The 18,302-nt window shown below is 35.6% G+C and overlaps 1 protein-coding gene across 2 annotated transcripts in view; it reads right to left on the reverse strand.

Moving 5' to 3' along the window:
- The window catches only part of SV2C (synaptic vesicle glycoprotein 2C), a 77,118-nt gene extending 59,091 nt beyond the window's left edge, over positions 1-18,027 (reverse strand). For both annotated transcript variants that reach the window (XM_041414657.1, XM_041414656.1), the window contains exon 1: positions 17,448-18,027. In XM_041414657.1, the coding sequence (XP_041270591.1) occupies positions 17,448-18,027 (580 nt within the window). The remainder of the gene's footprint in view (positions 1-17,447) is intronic.
- Positions 18,028-18,302: the final 275 nt, after the last annotated feature.

Genomic DNA, 18,302 nt, shown 5'->3' on the forward strand with positions numbered 1-18,302 from the left:
TAGTGAAGATCTTCTTCCTTATCTAAATCTGCTGGATTCTGAACATTCTCCAAATTCTGGGTGTCTCTTGTTGGTACTGGCACCAACGTGCTAGGATTGGGGTAGATTGAAGTTCTTCTCCCTTCTTTAGTTTAGGAAACTTTAGTTTAAACCTCTCCTGCATCATGTAAAGGAAGTGCCCTGTCTCTCAACTTCCAAATTTTTTCTTGAGATCATTTTACCATGCAGCAATATTCACAATAAGTCACAAAAGTGACAAACGGCAAAGGAGAAATCTAACCATGCAAAATAGCTGAACAACCACCCAACAAATGTAAGTAGCCAATGAGATAAGTTTATCATTTTATTGTCATCAGATTATCATGAGCATTTCCTTTCTAACCTTTGTAGCTCTCTATGGTCAGAACATAAATGTCTTGTGGATAACACGACATTTTTTGCACATCTTTCATAATTCACGCATGACATAAATTCATATATGTAAAAATTAATACCATGTTGTTGGTCAATCTATATATGTCTATAGATGTCAACCTAGCATATGATGCTGAGGGGTGGTACTCCCTTTTTGAACAGCTACTACCGGCCACTGCTTTTCTCTTTCTTTGTGCACACTCATGCCTCTGAAGAAATCAGCTAATACAGTGGAAGGAACACACTGGTTTGATATCCAGTCTGATCTTAGAACATATTTTAAAATATTTTAAAATATAAAGACTCTGAGTGATATCTGTATCATAATCTGTATCTTGGATTTTCCCCAGAATGTAACATGTAATCTAAAGTTCTGTCAATTTTTGGAAAAGCACGGAGAAGAGGCAGATGGTAGCTGAAAAGAAACATGCTAAAATAAATAATCTCTTTTATTGTTCTTTTGACAAGTTTTAACAAACCTGTATTTTCTTTCCACAGCAGAAATCTTACATACTTCAGTGATTTTCACCCACTTCACACATGTACATAATACACACAACCTCTTCAGACAAGGGAACCTTAGTGTGGAATTGCTTTACACTATACACACTGGCTACCAGATGGCTAGATATTTTTAAAGGGATGTGTACCCAGCATCTTTCAGACTGCTAGAAAGAGTTTAGCCTTACAAAACAGCTGACTCCCTTCGTATCCAAATGCTAGTTATGGACAATTTAAACAATGACATAACACTAAATGCATATCAAGTCACTTAAGTTCAGTTAAGCAGTATTTTACTCCTTGTGCGGCCATAACTTCATTACTTGCTGATATCTGTTGTAATTCATAGCCTGGTATCTAAATGATAGACAAAATCTTCTGAGAAATCAGTTTGTAAGTGTATTTAGTCAGCAAAAAAATACAGCAATGAAAGAAAAGTCAGACTTTGTTGCAATAGAGAGATTCAGAGACGATAAGACTGCCTGATTAACTTTTTGCATTATCATACCTAATATAAATCAGTTATGAAACTAGCATGAAGTTTTTGTTTCCTGTTATGTTGTTTAGGTAATTTTTCTGAATGAGGAATGCATTTCATACAGCCAGAAAAAGTACACATGTTATAAAAACACTTTAAAAATAAAATTAAAACACCATTTATATTTTGGAAAGAGCAATTATAAATGTGGTGCTAAGGCAGTTCCATAACAAGCAAAACAATTTTTGTAAGAATTATAATGTAATCAGTGTTTTACTTACTTGTACTAGGATCTTCCCATATGCTATTTTTTAGGATATAATAATTCATAGTGAAGTACTGCAATGCCTATAAGTAGAACGATGAATATAAGAATAAGAATATCCAGATTTATATTTGTTTTAACCCTGATAATATAGTATATTTGGAGTTCAAAGATTATAATCTTTCAAACCTGTATTTAATTTATGTAATCTGTTAATAGTTTCTTTGATAGAAAAAGACTTGGAAAATTTTAGCAACCTATACAGCAACCATCAAACATAGCCTCTAATTAAGTGTTTGCAATGGGAGGTAATTAAGGCAAATTCTTATCCATTAAACAACATATATAAGAAAGCTGGAATAACTCCAGAACTGACAAAAGAACTCAAATTTTTTACAGCTCCTATCTTTGGATGTCTAAAACCTATATACTTAGTATATTCAATCTTCATTTTTTATTTTTAATATTATGCCATTCATCCCCTCAGATGTACCACGGCTGCAATATTCCTACATAAAGAACTGCCACAAGCTAATATTTCTCTGTAATAACTATTTCTTCACTTCTCTAAATGTTTCTTGGAGTGGTGAAACACCAAGCTCTCTATACACAGTATGGGAAAATTTTAATGTGTGGATCTAAGTGGTTAAAGTAAACCACAAATTGTTCAGCCATCTGAAAAAGCTGATAGGTACTGTTTTCCAGCAAGCATGTGAGATAGCACAATATTAACTAAAACAACTTTTGCGTGAATCTTTGCAAGTTCAAGACTTCTCAGGCCTTGGATTTCCTTCATCTAAACTCTAGCTGTTTCTCACAGTAAACATTTAGTGTCTTAATTTCAGATGTTAAATTACTTCTCTTGCCTAATGATATGCAATGTATGTAAATCCTCAAAATGCCACATCATATCAGGCTCTTTTTCTATTATGACTTTTCAGACTAATCCACTCCTCCCAACTTCCCTGTCAAGACAACTGCAGACAGGCTTTGTATGAAATTTCACACGCTTTAGCACAGATGCTTAATTACACAGTTCTTTTGAAGCTCTTTGCTCTTTGACTTGAAATACATTTACAAACAGTTAAGGTTCACTTGTATTATTGGAATTATTTTTAGAAACCAGGGTAATAGGGTTTATCTGTTTAAATACATGAAAGATATAAAGCTATTTTAAAATGAATATTGAAGCTCCCCATTCTGAATATAGAAGTTTTTACAGCACCTACCACACTGCAGTCATTCTTGGGCCTTCAAGAAGAGAATTTGCAGCTGAGTAACCTCTGTGCTTAGTTCTCTAATAGTAATAATTCCAAAGTGACAAATCTTTGCATGATAGACCGTTTTGCTTTTGCATATTTTCTAGCTGCTTAATTCACAAAACATTCTGGATATGCTTCACTGTCAGTAAAAAAGGACAATTTTATCTCCATAATAACTAAAGAAAGGTATAAATTTAAGAAAAAGGAAAAGACTAAATTCCAGTGAGACTACTGGAAAAAGAAAATACAGCCTCATCTCTTCTTAAGATCATTGAGCAATACAGAAACATTAGTGTTTACATCAAGGCAAAAAACCAAAAAAGTATTTTTTAAACCCAAAACTTTTTATTTATTTTTTTTTTAATTTAGAATTATGTTTCTTTAGTATTTACATAAGAAAACAACTCAGGGAAATCCTGTGATGTACAAGATACAAAAAATACATCTCGTACAATTGATAGCTCACTGCAATCAATTTAAAACTGTACAAGAAATAGTCTGTCTGCTCCATTAGTAGGAAAAAAATTCCCAAACTAACAAAGAAAAAAACCTAAAAAACTAACAACCCACCAAACCCAAGCACCACTTTCAAATATGCCTACAAACATCTGATGACAGTCAAATACCAATCTAGAAATTCCATATAAACAAAAATCAAATTAATTTTATCCAGTATTCACACAAAATGATCCTGTTCTCAAACAAAACTGATGAGCTGCAATACAGCTGCAATGAAAAATCAAGAAAATGGAACTTAAAGTAAAAACAAGAAAAAGTAATATCATACTCAGCTGACCAGCAAAGACAGGAAAAGAGCAAGTAACTCAACAGTTCTTCATGCAAACCTGTTTATGATCTTAAAGATAATGAGAAAAAACATCATCGATAGCACAAACAATTAAAAAATAGCACAAACAATTAAAAAAATGATGACAGACTATAATAATTTCTGAATGATTTAGTAAAAGAAAAATTGTTGGGAGGTAGCCTAGTACTATAATTCTAAAGAGAAGTTTCACAAATACGAAGCAAAATATACAGCCTAAAAAAGTACAAAACATTACACAGAAATGAAAAAGAACAAAAAAGTGGTGGTTTCTTGCACATTTTTTTTCCTTTTCAAAAGAACTAAGTCCAAATTTTCCAGACAACTTTACCCAAAAAGGGAAAAAATGTAGAAGCCAATATGAAGCCTCCAATATAGCTAAAAAACAACTGAAACTAAGTGGATAGGACTTCTGACATATTTAGAAAGCAGAAAGAATGCAATGCAAGACAAAATTTGACTATACATAATTTTATGCCACCAAAACTTTAGACTGACAAATACCTACCATTTATTTTTCTTGCTTTAACATGAGACTTAAGTAAAAATCACCTGGTGGCATGGCTGCTCAAACAGATCAGCTTGCTTTTCCAAATCCAAAAGGTCAAAGATGAGCCAAGAATTTTTTTTTTTTTTTTTTTTGACAGAAAGGAATAGTAAAAACTGTTCTATCCTCTCCGTGAAATAAAGAAAAAAAAAAAAAAACAAAAAGAAACACAACGACCCAAAAAAAAAAGAAAAAGAAAAAAAATAAAAAAATTACAACAACAAGCCCCAGAAAAACCAAACCAAAACAAAACCATTTTTTCTTTCCCCCAGGAACACAGCTTGCATGTCTCAGGAATCTACTCCACTAGATCCATCCTGAGGGAAATCAAAAAGATGAAAACTGATTACTGGAAATATTTGATCAAAACTCTTCTAGTCTTATAAAAGAAATACTGTCCATTGAAAATGAATGAAACCACAACAATCATTCATACAAATTTCATTCAGTTATTAATAAGGTTTGGGTTTTTTTTCCCTCTGGCATCCTCATATTATATTTATATGCCTAATATGCTTAATTTTGATTAGTTTCCTGTACCTCAGTTGTGAGATTTACAACCTGCAGTGCTTGTGGCATAAGGCTCAATTAAATTCCATTATGAAGCATTTTGCTTCCATATTTCCCCTCCTTGGGCTAATGAAAGTAGTTTTATTTTAAATATTTAGTGCAGACCAAGGTGATATAGTTCTAGACCTTTAAACTATCAGTTCATTTTGAAAAAAAAAAAACATACTTTCTTGCTCTATGTTTCTATGCATGCTAATCACTTTTCTTATAGTCACATTCTCCTTATAATATATTTAAAATTTATACCAGTAGGTGCGCTGATATATTTTTTTTTTAATAATGAAATAATACTCAGTTTTGGATTATTATTTCATTAGTAACACACATTCTTGTGTACTCAGATATTATTTTAATTGAAACACTGTAATGACAAAAGGAATAAGTGTTTCTGCTTATCCTCATATTCAAATTAGATAAATTAATAAATTAATAGAAGAAGATCAGTAGCTGCAGAGATTGTGACAGGTAATAGATTACTTGCTAGGCTGAAGGATATTCTGCACAGCTGCATTTTCTGATAAGGCAGCAGTACATTGTCATCATCACTTCTACTTTTAAAATGCTATCATGCCAAGAACTTAAGTCTTTAAAAAAAGTATTATCTCCTACCAGATGCTAGCACAATTTTTATTTATTCCATAAGAGATACATCAGAATAAATATTTGATCAGAGTTATTCCATTTCTTCATTGGAATAATTTATAAACTGGGTACCCATAGTCACTATTTCAGCCAACATCAGCACACTGCTATTTCGTACAGCTATTACTTGGACAGATAAATCAACAGTGCATTATACAAAAAAAAAGATTAATGCACTATTTCCTTGCTACTTCCAACACAAATAGTCAATGAGCATTCAAATTAAACAATGTGGAACTGCAAAAAGCAGCCAATACATGGTATTTTTCTTCCCATATAAACAATATTTTACAAGATGGTAGCTACCAATATGCAATATATAGAGCACAGACATTAACATAAGCTCAGGTAATGCCAGGTGATGACATGAAGCTGTTGACAGATTCCGTAGGTGCTATCATTGAACATACTATTTTCACATTATCTTTTCCTTTGATCCAACAATTCCCTCTGGCACTAGCAAGAAAATCCTAACAGACAAGCTTTGGATAAAACACACCTAGTTAAGCTGTCCTAGCCCCCCTAATTCCTGTTTCATCCCACAGCAACTGTGTAGGTTCCTCTGGATTTTTCTGCTCTCAGATTTAGATGCTAAATTCATTGCACTCTTTGTCCACCTCTGGATTGACCCTGTCATGGAAGAAACAGCTGTAACTTTGCAATTTGAAATGCACTTCCATGGCAATCCTGGGAATCAGAATGATTGTAAATGCTGCGTATGCTTGAACAGTGCATAGCACTGTGCAATGAGCTAGGATTAATTAAATTTCAAAGCCAAAATATATATTTCACTAAAGCTTAAATTGCCCATGCAGTCATCTACATTAATAATCTCATTTCATATCAAAGCTGTCCATTTTGGCCACATGTTTTATTGCTTGAATATTAATTTCTAATTCAACTAGTCCTGCTTCTGACTCTAAACAGAGCACATCCCATGAATATCACTAACTTTTAATTAGTGTTGAATTAAAACAAAAATTCCAAACCATAAAAACCTACATTAATATCAGATTCATCCAAAGCAGTAAATCAAAATATGTGATACTAAGAGCTGATTAACAAAACTACAACTTCAGTTGTTTCTGTTCAATATTTAAGCTAACCATTGGTTGTCTCTCCTATGTTCAATCAGCCATTAAGTCTATTTTCTGTAAGTATATCCCAGAGCAGAAGTAAACTTCTTTCCTCATAAATGAGAGAGAATACTTTCTTTTTATTTTGTTCCATCCAAACAGTGGCTGTTACCATCATTATTCCAATGAAGCGGAAGGGTGGGGGAAGAAAAATTACACTAAAAAAAAAAAGCAGAAAAAAAAGAAAACCCAAAGAAAAATAAAGAAAAAACCTAAACTCTAACCAAACCTTTTGCTTTCAGAAACAGACATTGAATTAGTCTGAACGTGTTCAGAAACAGGTTACCAAAATTAACACACATTTGAAACCGTCTGAGAAGAGGCCTGGTCCACCTCACCTAGCACTGCATGAGACTGAAAAAAGCTCACAGAGCTGCATGAGACTGAAAATAAACCTTCCGTCCCATGACTTCTTTCTGCTTTCCAATTTAGAGTCAATGAAACAGATTAAATAATCCAATGTCAGAATTAGAAATAATGAATCAGAATAATCTCCTGTATGCTGCCAATACACCTGCAGGTGCTGGTGAAGCTAAACAGGCTTATTAATTATGTATTTGCCATAGTACCAGGAGGCACTGTTATAAGGTCTAAATGGAAAATTTTTTAGATTACTGCATCTATTGGTGTATTATATCCATTTGCTATAATATCCAGTTTATAATGTCCAGTTGCTAGTGGTTTATAATATCCAGCTGCTAGAGGCAACTTCAGAACCAGCCTTGAAAATTACCCTGAATTCTGATGTATTAAGAAAATACTTGTTCTCTGTGATGAGCAGGTCTGATGAACACGAGACAAAAGCAAAATGCAGTGCAATAGAGTCACATACCACATGGGTTATATTCATCCATGCTCCTTCAAATTGATATAAGATGCTCCACTTCTTGCCAGTATAAAGCAAATTATTTCAGTCCAGATAGACTGACATGAAGAAATTTGCAAATAGCCACTTTTGCCTGTCACTGAAAACACACATCTTCTTTAACACGATGGATGTAAAGCCAGTTTCACTTTACACCATTTTCTTAATTTTTCTACTTTATAGTTCTCTCCCAACTTTCTGCAATCCCCTTAAAAAACTATATAAGAACACCTTTCTGCCTATTAAACAGGTTTCTGTGAGTCTTTGAAAACACTTTGTCCATTACACGTTTATCCTGGGTAAAGTTTACTTGTTAAGCAAGAATAACTCAACATATGTAATCTGTCATCAAAACCTCTTGGGTTTTTTTTCCTCCAGCTGCAGCAGGTTGGTAGATGATGTGTAAATGTGTCATAGGTTTCGTAGAGCCAGGAAACAACATTTTCTGGTTAGCATTATGGAAGTGCCCATCTGGCAGTGTGAGTAGTAAGTAAAGCTAAGTGAGTGTAAAATATGAGATTCCCTAGTAAAAAAAAAAAAAAAATTATGAGCAGAACTTCCCTAAGTTACCCACAGTTCTGCCCACATAATAAATCTGCGAGTAACTCCACCCAGGCTCCAGTGGCCTGTTAGTAGCAAGTGAAACTACAAAATCTCACATTTATATTGTTCCCTTGTATCAATACTTCTCATTCTGACAAAGCACTGAAAAATGAATAAGACTAAATGCAAATGAGACTTTATTATAAATGTCAGTAAATCACAGTATCCTGGACAGACTTTTAACTACAATTATAGCTGTTGCTGGAAAAATATTTGCATGAAGGGAAGATTTAAAAAAATATATGTCATGTTCATGTATTTCTTTGTATAAGTATTTCTTTGTGTAATATTGTATAACCACCACTTTGATTCTGCATCAGCTATGAAAGTAGTGATATTCCATACATTTGAACAATTGTAAACTGATAGTTCAAAGAAGCGAAACAAGTGTGTACAGGGAGCATTGATGAACCCATCACTAGGAAAGAATTGCATCTGCACTAAAATGAAGCCAGACCAGATTAAAATTCTTTTTCCATGTTTTTCACCACTGACACTCCCTTAAACAAGCCAAAGGTCTGGAATAAGAAGCTATTTCAAATGGTTGCTATAATAACATACAATTTTCTTTCAATTCTTCAACATACTGATAGTGCAAGATAAAAGACAAACTTCGACAAGCTCAAAAATCCTTGATTGATTAAATTCAATAATTAAATGCATAGGAAGTTGTTTACTCAGCTGTGACGATCAAACCATTAAATAATGTTTGGTCCATGTCTTGAGGAAGTTAATTATCTCTTTCTCTGTAAAAATATTTCTTCGTCTTGACAAAGAACTAATACATTCCCTGTTTCATTTCATAGCTCAGCATTTGATGCAAGTTGCAAAATTCAAAGCTACACAAAAAATCTGAAAACTTGCAAATTATACTAAACTCTTCTGCAGAATTAACCAAGCTGAGACTTGGAAGAGAGTGCACCGTCATCTTTTAAATTTTCAGATTGGCTAAAAAACTCTATTTGACACATTGATTTAAGAAGTGATGTATTGTCAACCATGGATCCCATGGTAGTTGAAAGAGGGAGGAAAAAGTGAAGGCTACAGCCAAATTAAATGTGTGAAATCAACATCGCCCTCAGGCTTTTCCTTTGGGAAGCATTTCCTTCTTTTGGCCACTTTTGCAGGACTATAAATTTGTGTGACATAAATGGTAAAATTACTAATCTGTGATGGGATAGGCAGAGCCAGAAAATAACCTGTCAAGAGCAAAAAAGCAGCCCAGAGACTTTAGATTATTTTAGACAAACTCAATCTCTGAGACAGATTTGAAGAAAACTACAAGCAATAATTATTTAACTTCAATTTTCTATGCTAGTAAATGATACTAAAAACTGGAGAGTAATGGTTTGGAAAGGGATATGGAAGTGGAACATGGTCAGCAGTGCCCTGGCAGCCAGGTGGGCCAGCTGTGTCCTGGGGGGCATCAGGCACAGCACAGCCAGCTGGGCAAGGGAGGGGATTGTCCTGCTCTGCTCTGCTCTGCACTGCCTCACCTCGAGTGCTGGGGGCAGTTCTGGGTGCCACAGTATAAAAATAAGACATTAAACTACTAGAAAGTTTCCAAAGCAGGGCAATGGAGATGATAAAGGGCCTTGAGGGGAAGCCTTATGAGAAGTGGCTGAGGCCAGTCTGAAGGAGTCTGAGGGGAAACCTCATTGCAGTCTACATCTTCCTCATGAGGGAAAGCAGAGGAGCAGGCACTGATCTCTGTGGTGACAAGTGACATGACCTGAGGAGGTGGCAATAAGCTGTGCCAGGGGAGGTTTAGGTAGGACCAAGATAATGTTTATCCCCCAAAGAGTGGTTGTACACTGGAAAAAGCTTCCCAGAATAGTGGTCCCAGCACCAGCCTGACAGAGAGTTCAAAAGGCTTTTAGACAGTGCTCTAGGCTCTCAGGTGTGATTTTTGGGACTGTCCTGAGCAGGATGATGGGTTGGGGTCAATGATCCTTATGGGTCCTTGCAGTAAAGCTGCATGTACAAACAACCTGAAAGAGAAAAAACATTTGAAATGGGTCTGTTCACCCTCTTAATACTGGCTTCAACAAAATGGTTGGGGAACATCATACTCAGAAAAAGAGGGCACCTATGACCCACCTTAGATAGTTGCTTACAGTGGGAACCTGCACTAGCACACAGGACTGAGCACACCTTGTTTCATTAATGCTTAAAATCTGTGCTCCCAGTTCCTTCTCGTGACAGTCCAGGATGTTCCATGTGACACAGGTTTAGTCCAGGTCATAACAAATAAAAACACTCTGCATATTCCCTCTACTGTCACCTTCTTCCCCTCAGAAAACAAAACCAGACATAACGACCATTTTCACTTGCCCATATATTTAACAGCTTAGAAATTTTAAGGATCTGTCTCTTAATTTTTCTCCCTCAAAAAACTGTGTTTGTAAGGGAAGATAAAAAAGCACTGTAGTAGGAGGACTTTAATAATGTCATTTGCAAGGCAGCTGAACTGTACCAAAGGTGAACAGCATGCATGACGGCGTTTGAATTTCTGGCATCTCCTTCTGAAGGAGTAAGACATTAATCCTACAGACCAATTTTCACCTTGTTCTGGAATATTTAGAATGCATTTCAATGATTGCAGCTCTATTTCTTAATATTTCTATTGCTGCTAAAGATTTATTACTACTATTAACTGTAAGCATAACAGATTCTCACTTTTATTTCAATGAGATTCCTCACAAGCAAACATCTGGTATGGCTCCAGTAAATAGTCTTTATCTAGATGTTTTTATTGTGTATATATACCAGATATATATAAGGACCTAACTTTTTTGATATCTGTGCTCTCTTGAAAAAAATTCATACTTCTAAATTTATATAAATTTCAAATGTCTAATAGTACATCATGAGCATAACATAGTAAACAATAGAGAAACAAGATTTCCTTTATTTTATGCAACTTGTGGTCTATTGTGTCATACCAAATGCAGTATCATACTAATAACTGGAATATAACCAGAAGATACTCCTCTTGCCCCACTGCATTTTATGCAGTAGCATGGAAGAGATCTCATCCATCTCTAATGACCTATATTAATATTCAACAAAACAAGACAATAATGTTATACACAGATACTACTTAACTCAGCAGTAGGCTCTTTACTCACTGTGGTGTAAAGACAGTTTTGTGACAATCTATTAAAATTCAAACCTCTTAACCAGCCAATAATCCCACTAGGCATGTAGATACATGAATATTTAAAAAATATTCCCATCAAACTCAGGTTGTGCAGCCCTTTATTCACCACCATTTGGTCACATGCTTCCAGGTTTCTGCAGATCTCAAGAGAAGAACAAGTAATTCAAGCTATATTATTTCGCCTAAATTAATTTAGACCCTAGTGTGTGTTTGAAACAGCATGCCTATGTACAATCCATGAGTTCTAACCCTCCTTTCCTTTAAAAGCTTGTTGAAGTGCAACAGCTGCACCCTGTGTTTTAGTCATAGGTAGGTGAAAGTATCACACATTTGCAGATAATTAATCAGAAAAATTTTGGTTGGGAGGGACTTTTGAAGGGCTTTACTCTGATTTCTGCTAAAAGTGCAGTTGCCTTCAGAGCAAGATAACTTTTATTCAAGCCTTCAGTCAACTTTTGAAAATCTCCCAAACATCCCACAGCTTCTCTATGCAACATTCGCAGTGGTTGACCACCTCACTCTGAACTTTCTTCATTGTACCAGATGATCTCCAATTATAACTTGTGATCTTTGTTCTCCTCTGAGAAAAATTTAAATCCACCTTCACAGTAATTTCTCTCAATTTTGTTGCCAAACAGTACAGACAGATTCACCTCACACCTCTTTCCTCCACACTAAAAAACACCAGATCCTTTTGCTTCTTGTATGCTGTGTATTCTACTTCCTTTGTCACTTTGCTGATCCTCTACTAAATTTGCCTGCATTTGTTAATTTCTTCTTTTCAAGTGGCTCCAGAACAGGACAGAGAATCCAACATGGGGGCTTACTGTGTTGAGAACAAAAAATAATCACTCCCCTCTGCTTACTGGTCACTTTTGCCAACGCAGCTGCAAGGCACTGCTGTCCTATGTCAATTTGCTTCCTACTAAAAACCACAGGTTCTTCTGCAGAACTGTTTGCTACCCAGCATTTTAGTGACTACCTTGTACCAGTGACTTGAGTTATTCTGTCCCAATGGAAGGACTTGTGTTCATCATAGGTAAGTTTGAAGACAGGTATTTGTTGAATATAAAGTTGTTGAAAATTATCATTGCAAATCCAGAATCAAATTAAATAACAAAGACCTGGCAAGCCAGTACTTCTTTAAACTAAGAAGTGGAAATTTTTTTTTTTTTTTTTTTTTTATTATTAAGATTATTTGGTGTTCTTAGCAGAGCTTATAAGCACATTACATTAGCTAGCAAACCTCTGGAGACCACTTCTCATGTAAAGAGAAAGAACTATGTGGATTAAAATTATGCTGGTTATGTTTGGTAGATTTTAAGACAGAGTAGGCATGGGAAGCACTGTTACTAAAGCAGCTATTATGCAAGTTAGTAATCAAACCAGAATAGGTAGGCTGTTGTCCCAGACTTAGAACTACTTTTGCTCAAAAGACCTAGTTATTTCAATTATAGTCTTCTTTCTACAAATACCACACAAAATTTGATTAATAAATTCAGAAAATAACAGAAAAACCTCTTAGATCAAGGTATTATGTGACACTAAATGTGGGTTTCAGAAAACAATTTTATTTCCAAGGTAAGCTGTTTGTTGCTGTTCATATTCACCGTACCTGCATTATCAGTCCAGTGATTTACCATAATACTTGTGTTTTTTAGAAGAAAGAAAATGTCTGCAGGCTGATTCTTCAGCTAAGAATGTCTTTTACAAATAAAAATTATTTCTAAGTTTGGTACTGAACTGTCTATGAATCTGTATCAAAGTCTTGACTAGCACATACATTAACACAATGGTAAGACGGAACAGAGTTGAAGACTATCCACCCTCCAGAGATCATTCAGTCTAAATTTCATACAGAGGATCATACAGAAATTCAAAATAGAGCAGAGAGATTATTAGAAATCACTGAGAAGCAATTGGCCTTTTTAAAATATATCAGTGAATAAGAGTGCCTAATGGTACGCACGCAAAAAAATAAAAATAAAATATTTAAAAAGAATCACTAAATCCTGAGATGTTGAGATTTTTTCGATTATTGAGGTGGACAGACCCTGAGCAACCCAAGTGAGTTTAAGCTGTCCCTGGATGTTGCAGGGGGTTTGGATTGCATGACATTTTATAGGTCCATTCCAACTCAATCTGTTCTATGATTCCATGACAAGTACAAAAGAAGACCGGAGGGGCTGTCTGAAAAAGGTGCCAACTGATGCAGTGAGAAGTGGCCTCATGACCAGCTGAGCAGGAGTCAGCCTGCATGTCTGCCAACAATGGTGACAGCAGTGCAGCTGTCAAGGGTCCTACACACAAGGGTGAGCACTTACAGGTGCCATGGGAGAACCAGTGGCAGGATGGCCAGAAGGAGCACGGCAGCCTGAACGGATATAGCTGGGAAAGACTAGCTTGGCCTAGCTTAGGAAAAACAATGTTTCAGTATTTCAGATACAGAGATGCTGAGGAAAGGAAAGGCCGCAATAAAAATTTAACACTAAAACAAAGCAAAACCAGCAACAACCCAAAAAAACCCCCAAAACAACAAACCACCAAAAAACCAAGTCCCATACAAAAAAAAAAAACACCCCCACAATAAAACTTAAGAACAATCTGAAGGCAAAGACCAATCTAAATGCAAAGACAGAGAAAAACTGGGAGGAAAAGTATACCCAAATCGGGGCCCAGATAATTAATCTAAGATCTGTTTCTGACTGATAAAACCAAAGAGATAAGATGCAAGCAGAAAAAGTGTTAAAATAACATCTTTAGGCCTGAGCCTACAACCTGTTTCACGAAGCTACAGTCTTGCCCCATTGGTGCCAGAACCCAAGAGGCCAGTGTGAATCCACTTAAATGCAGGAGTTATATATATCCCAAGGGACAAGTATGTATACACGAAGTTATATATACACCAGGGACACTTTTCTCTGATGCTTTGTGACATGTCACTATAAACTTGGATAATTTAAGCTAGTCAACTGCCCTTTTCTTAAGAAAACCACTTACTTGAGATGGAAAAACTATTGCTTTATTATTGAATTCAAAAGACAACTTGAAGCTAATTCACGGCACCAGTACACCCATTACGTGATTTTATAGGCTCTGAGACATAGCTGGTGATCAACAAACAGTGATCTCAAGCCCATGCAAGGGTCAATATGGAAGAATTTTGGGAAATTGCCCTTGTGAAAGTGAATTTTTAAAAAATAAAAGATGCAACAGGGAGGGTCAATAAATGTCACCACATGTTTTTAATTAGCTCAAGTTCCCTAGTAGTCTCTCATGGCATGATATATGAGAAATTACTTTTTACAACTAAATCAATGAATGCTTTTTCAAAGACAAATTAAGATGCTCTTAGTGTGTCTCTTGACAGTATAGAAAATTGCCTAAAAATAAATACTGTATATGTGTACTGATTTTACCTTATAATTCTTAGCACTAGTCCTGTGACTTTAATACTCTAACAATATCAGAATCCTCTGGACTACAGAATTCTAATCATGAGAAAAAAGAATTATGCCTGTCTGGAAGACCCTAGTTAGGATATAATTATAAGGTGAAATCACAAGTGCAAAGTAATTGAAATGCATGGTTGTGAGAGCTCAGTTATGACAACATAAAAAATCTTTCACTAAGCATTCACTGGTACAATAAATATTTTGTATCAATGGAATTAAGGTTATGCTGTCTGCAAGCAGTATATCTACTCTGTTTATAAGCCATATGTACATTAGTTTACTGATGAATTGCAGCTTATGATATACTTTTAGTAACAATGGGAAAGAAATATATTTTTGGTGAAATTATTGCTAAAGCAGTCACGTGTTGCAATGCCCTCAATACACACTGGAAAGAAATTGCTCATCTCTGGTCTTTCCTGCTTTTGTATGTTAATCTTTTAGTACACAATTATTTGTTTGTTAATACCACAACAGAGAGGCTAGTTTTATATTATTGCAATAGGAAGATATATTATGATTTCTATATTTTAGGCATGAAAATATATTACTTGCACAGCTGAGTTTTCCAGAGCTGTTACCTTAATTTTGTCAACAAGCATCACTTATACACACATACACACACACACGTACTTGTAACTATGATGTATTTAACAGCTTCTGTACTGAATTTAGTTAAACATTTACAGACTTATTCCAGTACATCTCAAGACAGCATCATAAGAACTCTAGTTACAGGGAAATCCTCAACCTTCTTGACATGGGTCAGACCCCAACAGGTGGATGTGAATACTCATGGCCTTTACTACTGTGGGGACAATACTCCTCACTCCCAATTCCAAACACCTCCATAATATTTAATGCAGTTGTTTAGAAATAATACTATTTGTAGAAAATACAATGCATTTTGAATTAATTGGAGATTTGGGGGGTTAACCTGATATTTTATTGACCTGGATAACAAAGACAACTTTGAGCAGGGTGCCTGTGGTAAAACAAGCAGGTTTATCAGTAATTAAAAAATGGGGATGAGAAAAATAATTTTTTTCTAGCAATATAAAAACTATAAAAATTACAAAAATTATAAAATTTGAGGTGTAGATTTCAAAGATATTGTTATCTGCCAAGGACTAGATGAAAAAATCATGTTAAAAAAGCAAATTGGGCATTCACTACTTTTCTAAGATGCATTGCATATTTATTATCTGCACTGACTCATTGACATTTATCTAGTAGTACAGGTTTGCATTGTTTTTGTTTCTAATCCTTCTTCAAGAAGTAGACTCGAAAGCTCACAGGTCCAAGCATGACACATACAATGTTGGCATTTAGTGTAAACAAGCAAAACAAAACAGATTATATGCATTCGGCCTCTTTAACCATTAAAATTGTAATAATTTATTTCCCTCCATTTTAAGTTTAATCACTGCACTACAGGCAAAGTTGTTCTAATAACAAATGATCAAATAGTAAAGAATAATGCAAAGGACACAGTCATCTGAGAACTCCTCACCTGTTTCCACTTTTGCTCCTGCCACCTGGAGGGATGTTTAGAGGTGTAGCTGTGGGAGACTGCAGTCCACAGTATTGAAACTCACAGAGCCAAACTGCTACTATCAATATGTCAGGAAACTGAGCAAAGCTAAAATGAGATCTGTTGCAACATAAACACGTGCTGCGAAGATGGAGGGTACAAGCAGAACTTCTGCTTGTAGAAAACACCTTTTTGTAGAAAACAAAGGCTTTTAAATGCCTTGTAAGTCCTCCTTTTCTCCAGTCTTCAGGCCCAAGTCACTTATCTACACATATACATTTCATTTCCTGCTCTGTCCCAATTGCCCAGGCTCCTACTTCCCCTCTTCCTTGAGGAACCATTTCTACAACTTTTCTCCACAGCACTGTCCCATGAGAGTCTTGTTTTACGTTCTGTGCCCAGGTATGTGTGGGGAAGACAGCATGGACCTGATTGCAGTGCTGCTGCTCTCACCAAGCCAGACAAAGCTGGCTCAGACTGCCTGTTTTCCACATCACAGGAGGGAGCAGGCAAGGGAATGAGACACAGCCTATCCCCACAGCAGAATGGACACAAAAGCACACCTCCAGTTCTTGTTCATCCTTCATCTTAGGTTTACCCTGACCCTAAGTAAAGAGTATTCTCTTTGAATGGCTAGAGAACAGTCATTGACATAAAAGGACTGAAAATAAAAAGAGTGAAAGGCTGTAATAGATAGCCTTTTCACTGGATTTTAAAAAATTTTCACTGGATTTAATTCACCTCACCATTTCAAATGTTCGTATGTGAAAATGTTGCCGTACAGTTGTATCATCTGCTCTTTATTACACCTATATAATTTCAACAGGACTCCAATTCTCCATCTGTGGGCTGGTTTTGTGGTTTTGCTTTTTTTTAGATTAGTTCATTTGGACATCTACACTGGTATATGAGAACAAAATCTGCCCCTCTCCTTATTAAGTTTTACAATGCAGTCTTTCTCTTTAGTGATTTATTTATGAACTGACTAAGAAAACAATAATCTAAAAATAAAGCTACAATATTAATTAAATTCTTAATAAATACAATTAATTTTAATTTAAATAATTGCATTTATATTCAAGACAAACTTCTTTTTATAAAAGCGTCTCTGTTGACAAATACATATTTAGTCTTACTGTAAGCAAATCTTTTAGTAGCAAAAAGATAGAATAAACACTTTACTTACCAAGCCATCCTGATCCAGAATTGGGTATACACATATCTGTTTCAGCACTGGGCAACACAAATCCAACCACAAACACTTCAACCCCATCAGCCATTAGGGCCATTCCCAGCACAAAGAAGAGGGCCCACTGGAAACGACCATGGCCACATTCTTGTATTATCAATTCATATTGCTGTGCCAACTCTTCTTCATCAGCTTTCCTCTCTGTTTCCAGTTCATGACGATCCTTGTATTCATCACGCATAGACTGACCTAAGGCTACCAGGTCATCCTTACCCTGCCCCATGTTGGGAATTCCCTGATACTCCCCTTCATAAATTTCATCATCTTCATCATGTCCTTCAGTTGCTTCACTCGATCCTTCATCATCATTAGCTTCCACACCATAATTTCCTCCTTGGCCATAGTAATCATCATCATCTTCCTCATCCTGGAATCGACTGTAGGATCTCTGTGTGTAGCCATCTTGGGCTTTGTCGACTGCTTTATTCACTTTTTTCACTGCTTGCCTCTTCACCTCTTTAGCAATATCTTTGGCCCCTTTCATTAATGAAGTCCTGTCTTTGTAGGTGTCCTCCATCCTGTGTCAAAGAAGGACTGCTGTTAGGCTGCAAAGGCACCTGCCAAATCTTGCTTGGAGTGTCTATTGTGTGTTGGACATCAGTGGAAAAAGCCCAGGTACGAGTGAAGCTGTAATATTCAACCTGTAAAATATAAGTGAAAAAAAGCTTATACTTCACTATTTTTAGACGCCTCTTCACACTGATCATCCCAATCTTTATTTAAGCACTGGACATCAGAATACAGGGCTTCAAATATAAAAACCTGCATTTTCTTCAGAGATACAAATACCAC

This window comes from Onychostruthus taczanowskii, unplaced genomic scaffold, assembly GCF_017590055.1.
Source record: "Onychostruthus taczanowskii isolate IOZ18803 unplaced genomic scaffold, ASM1759005v1 scaffold46, whole genome shotgun sequence".
In the NCBI taxonomy this organism is placed as follows: Eukaryota; Metazoa; Chordata; class Aves; order Passeriformes; family Passeridae; genus Onychostruthus; species Onychostruthus taczanowskii.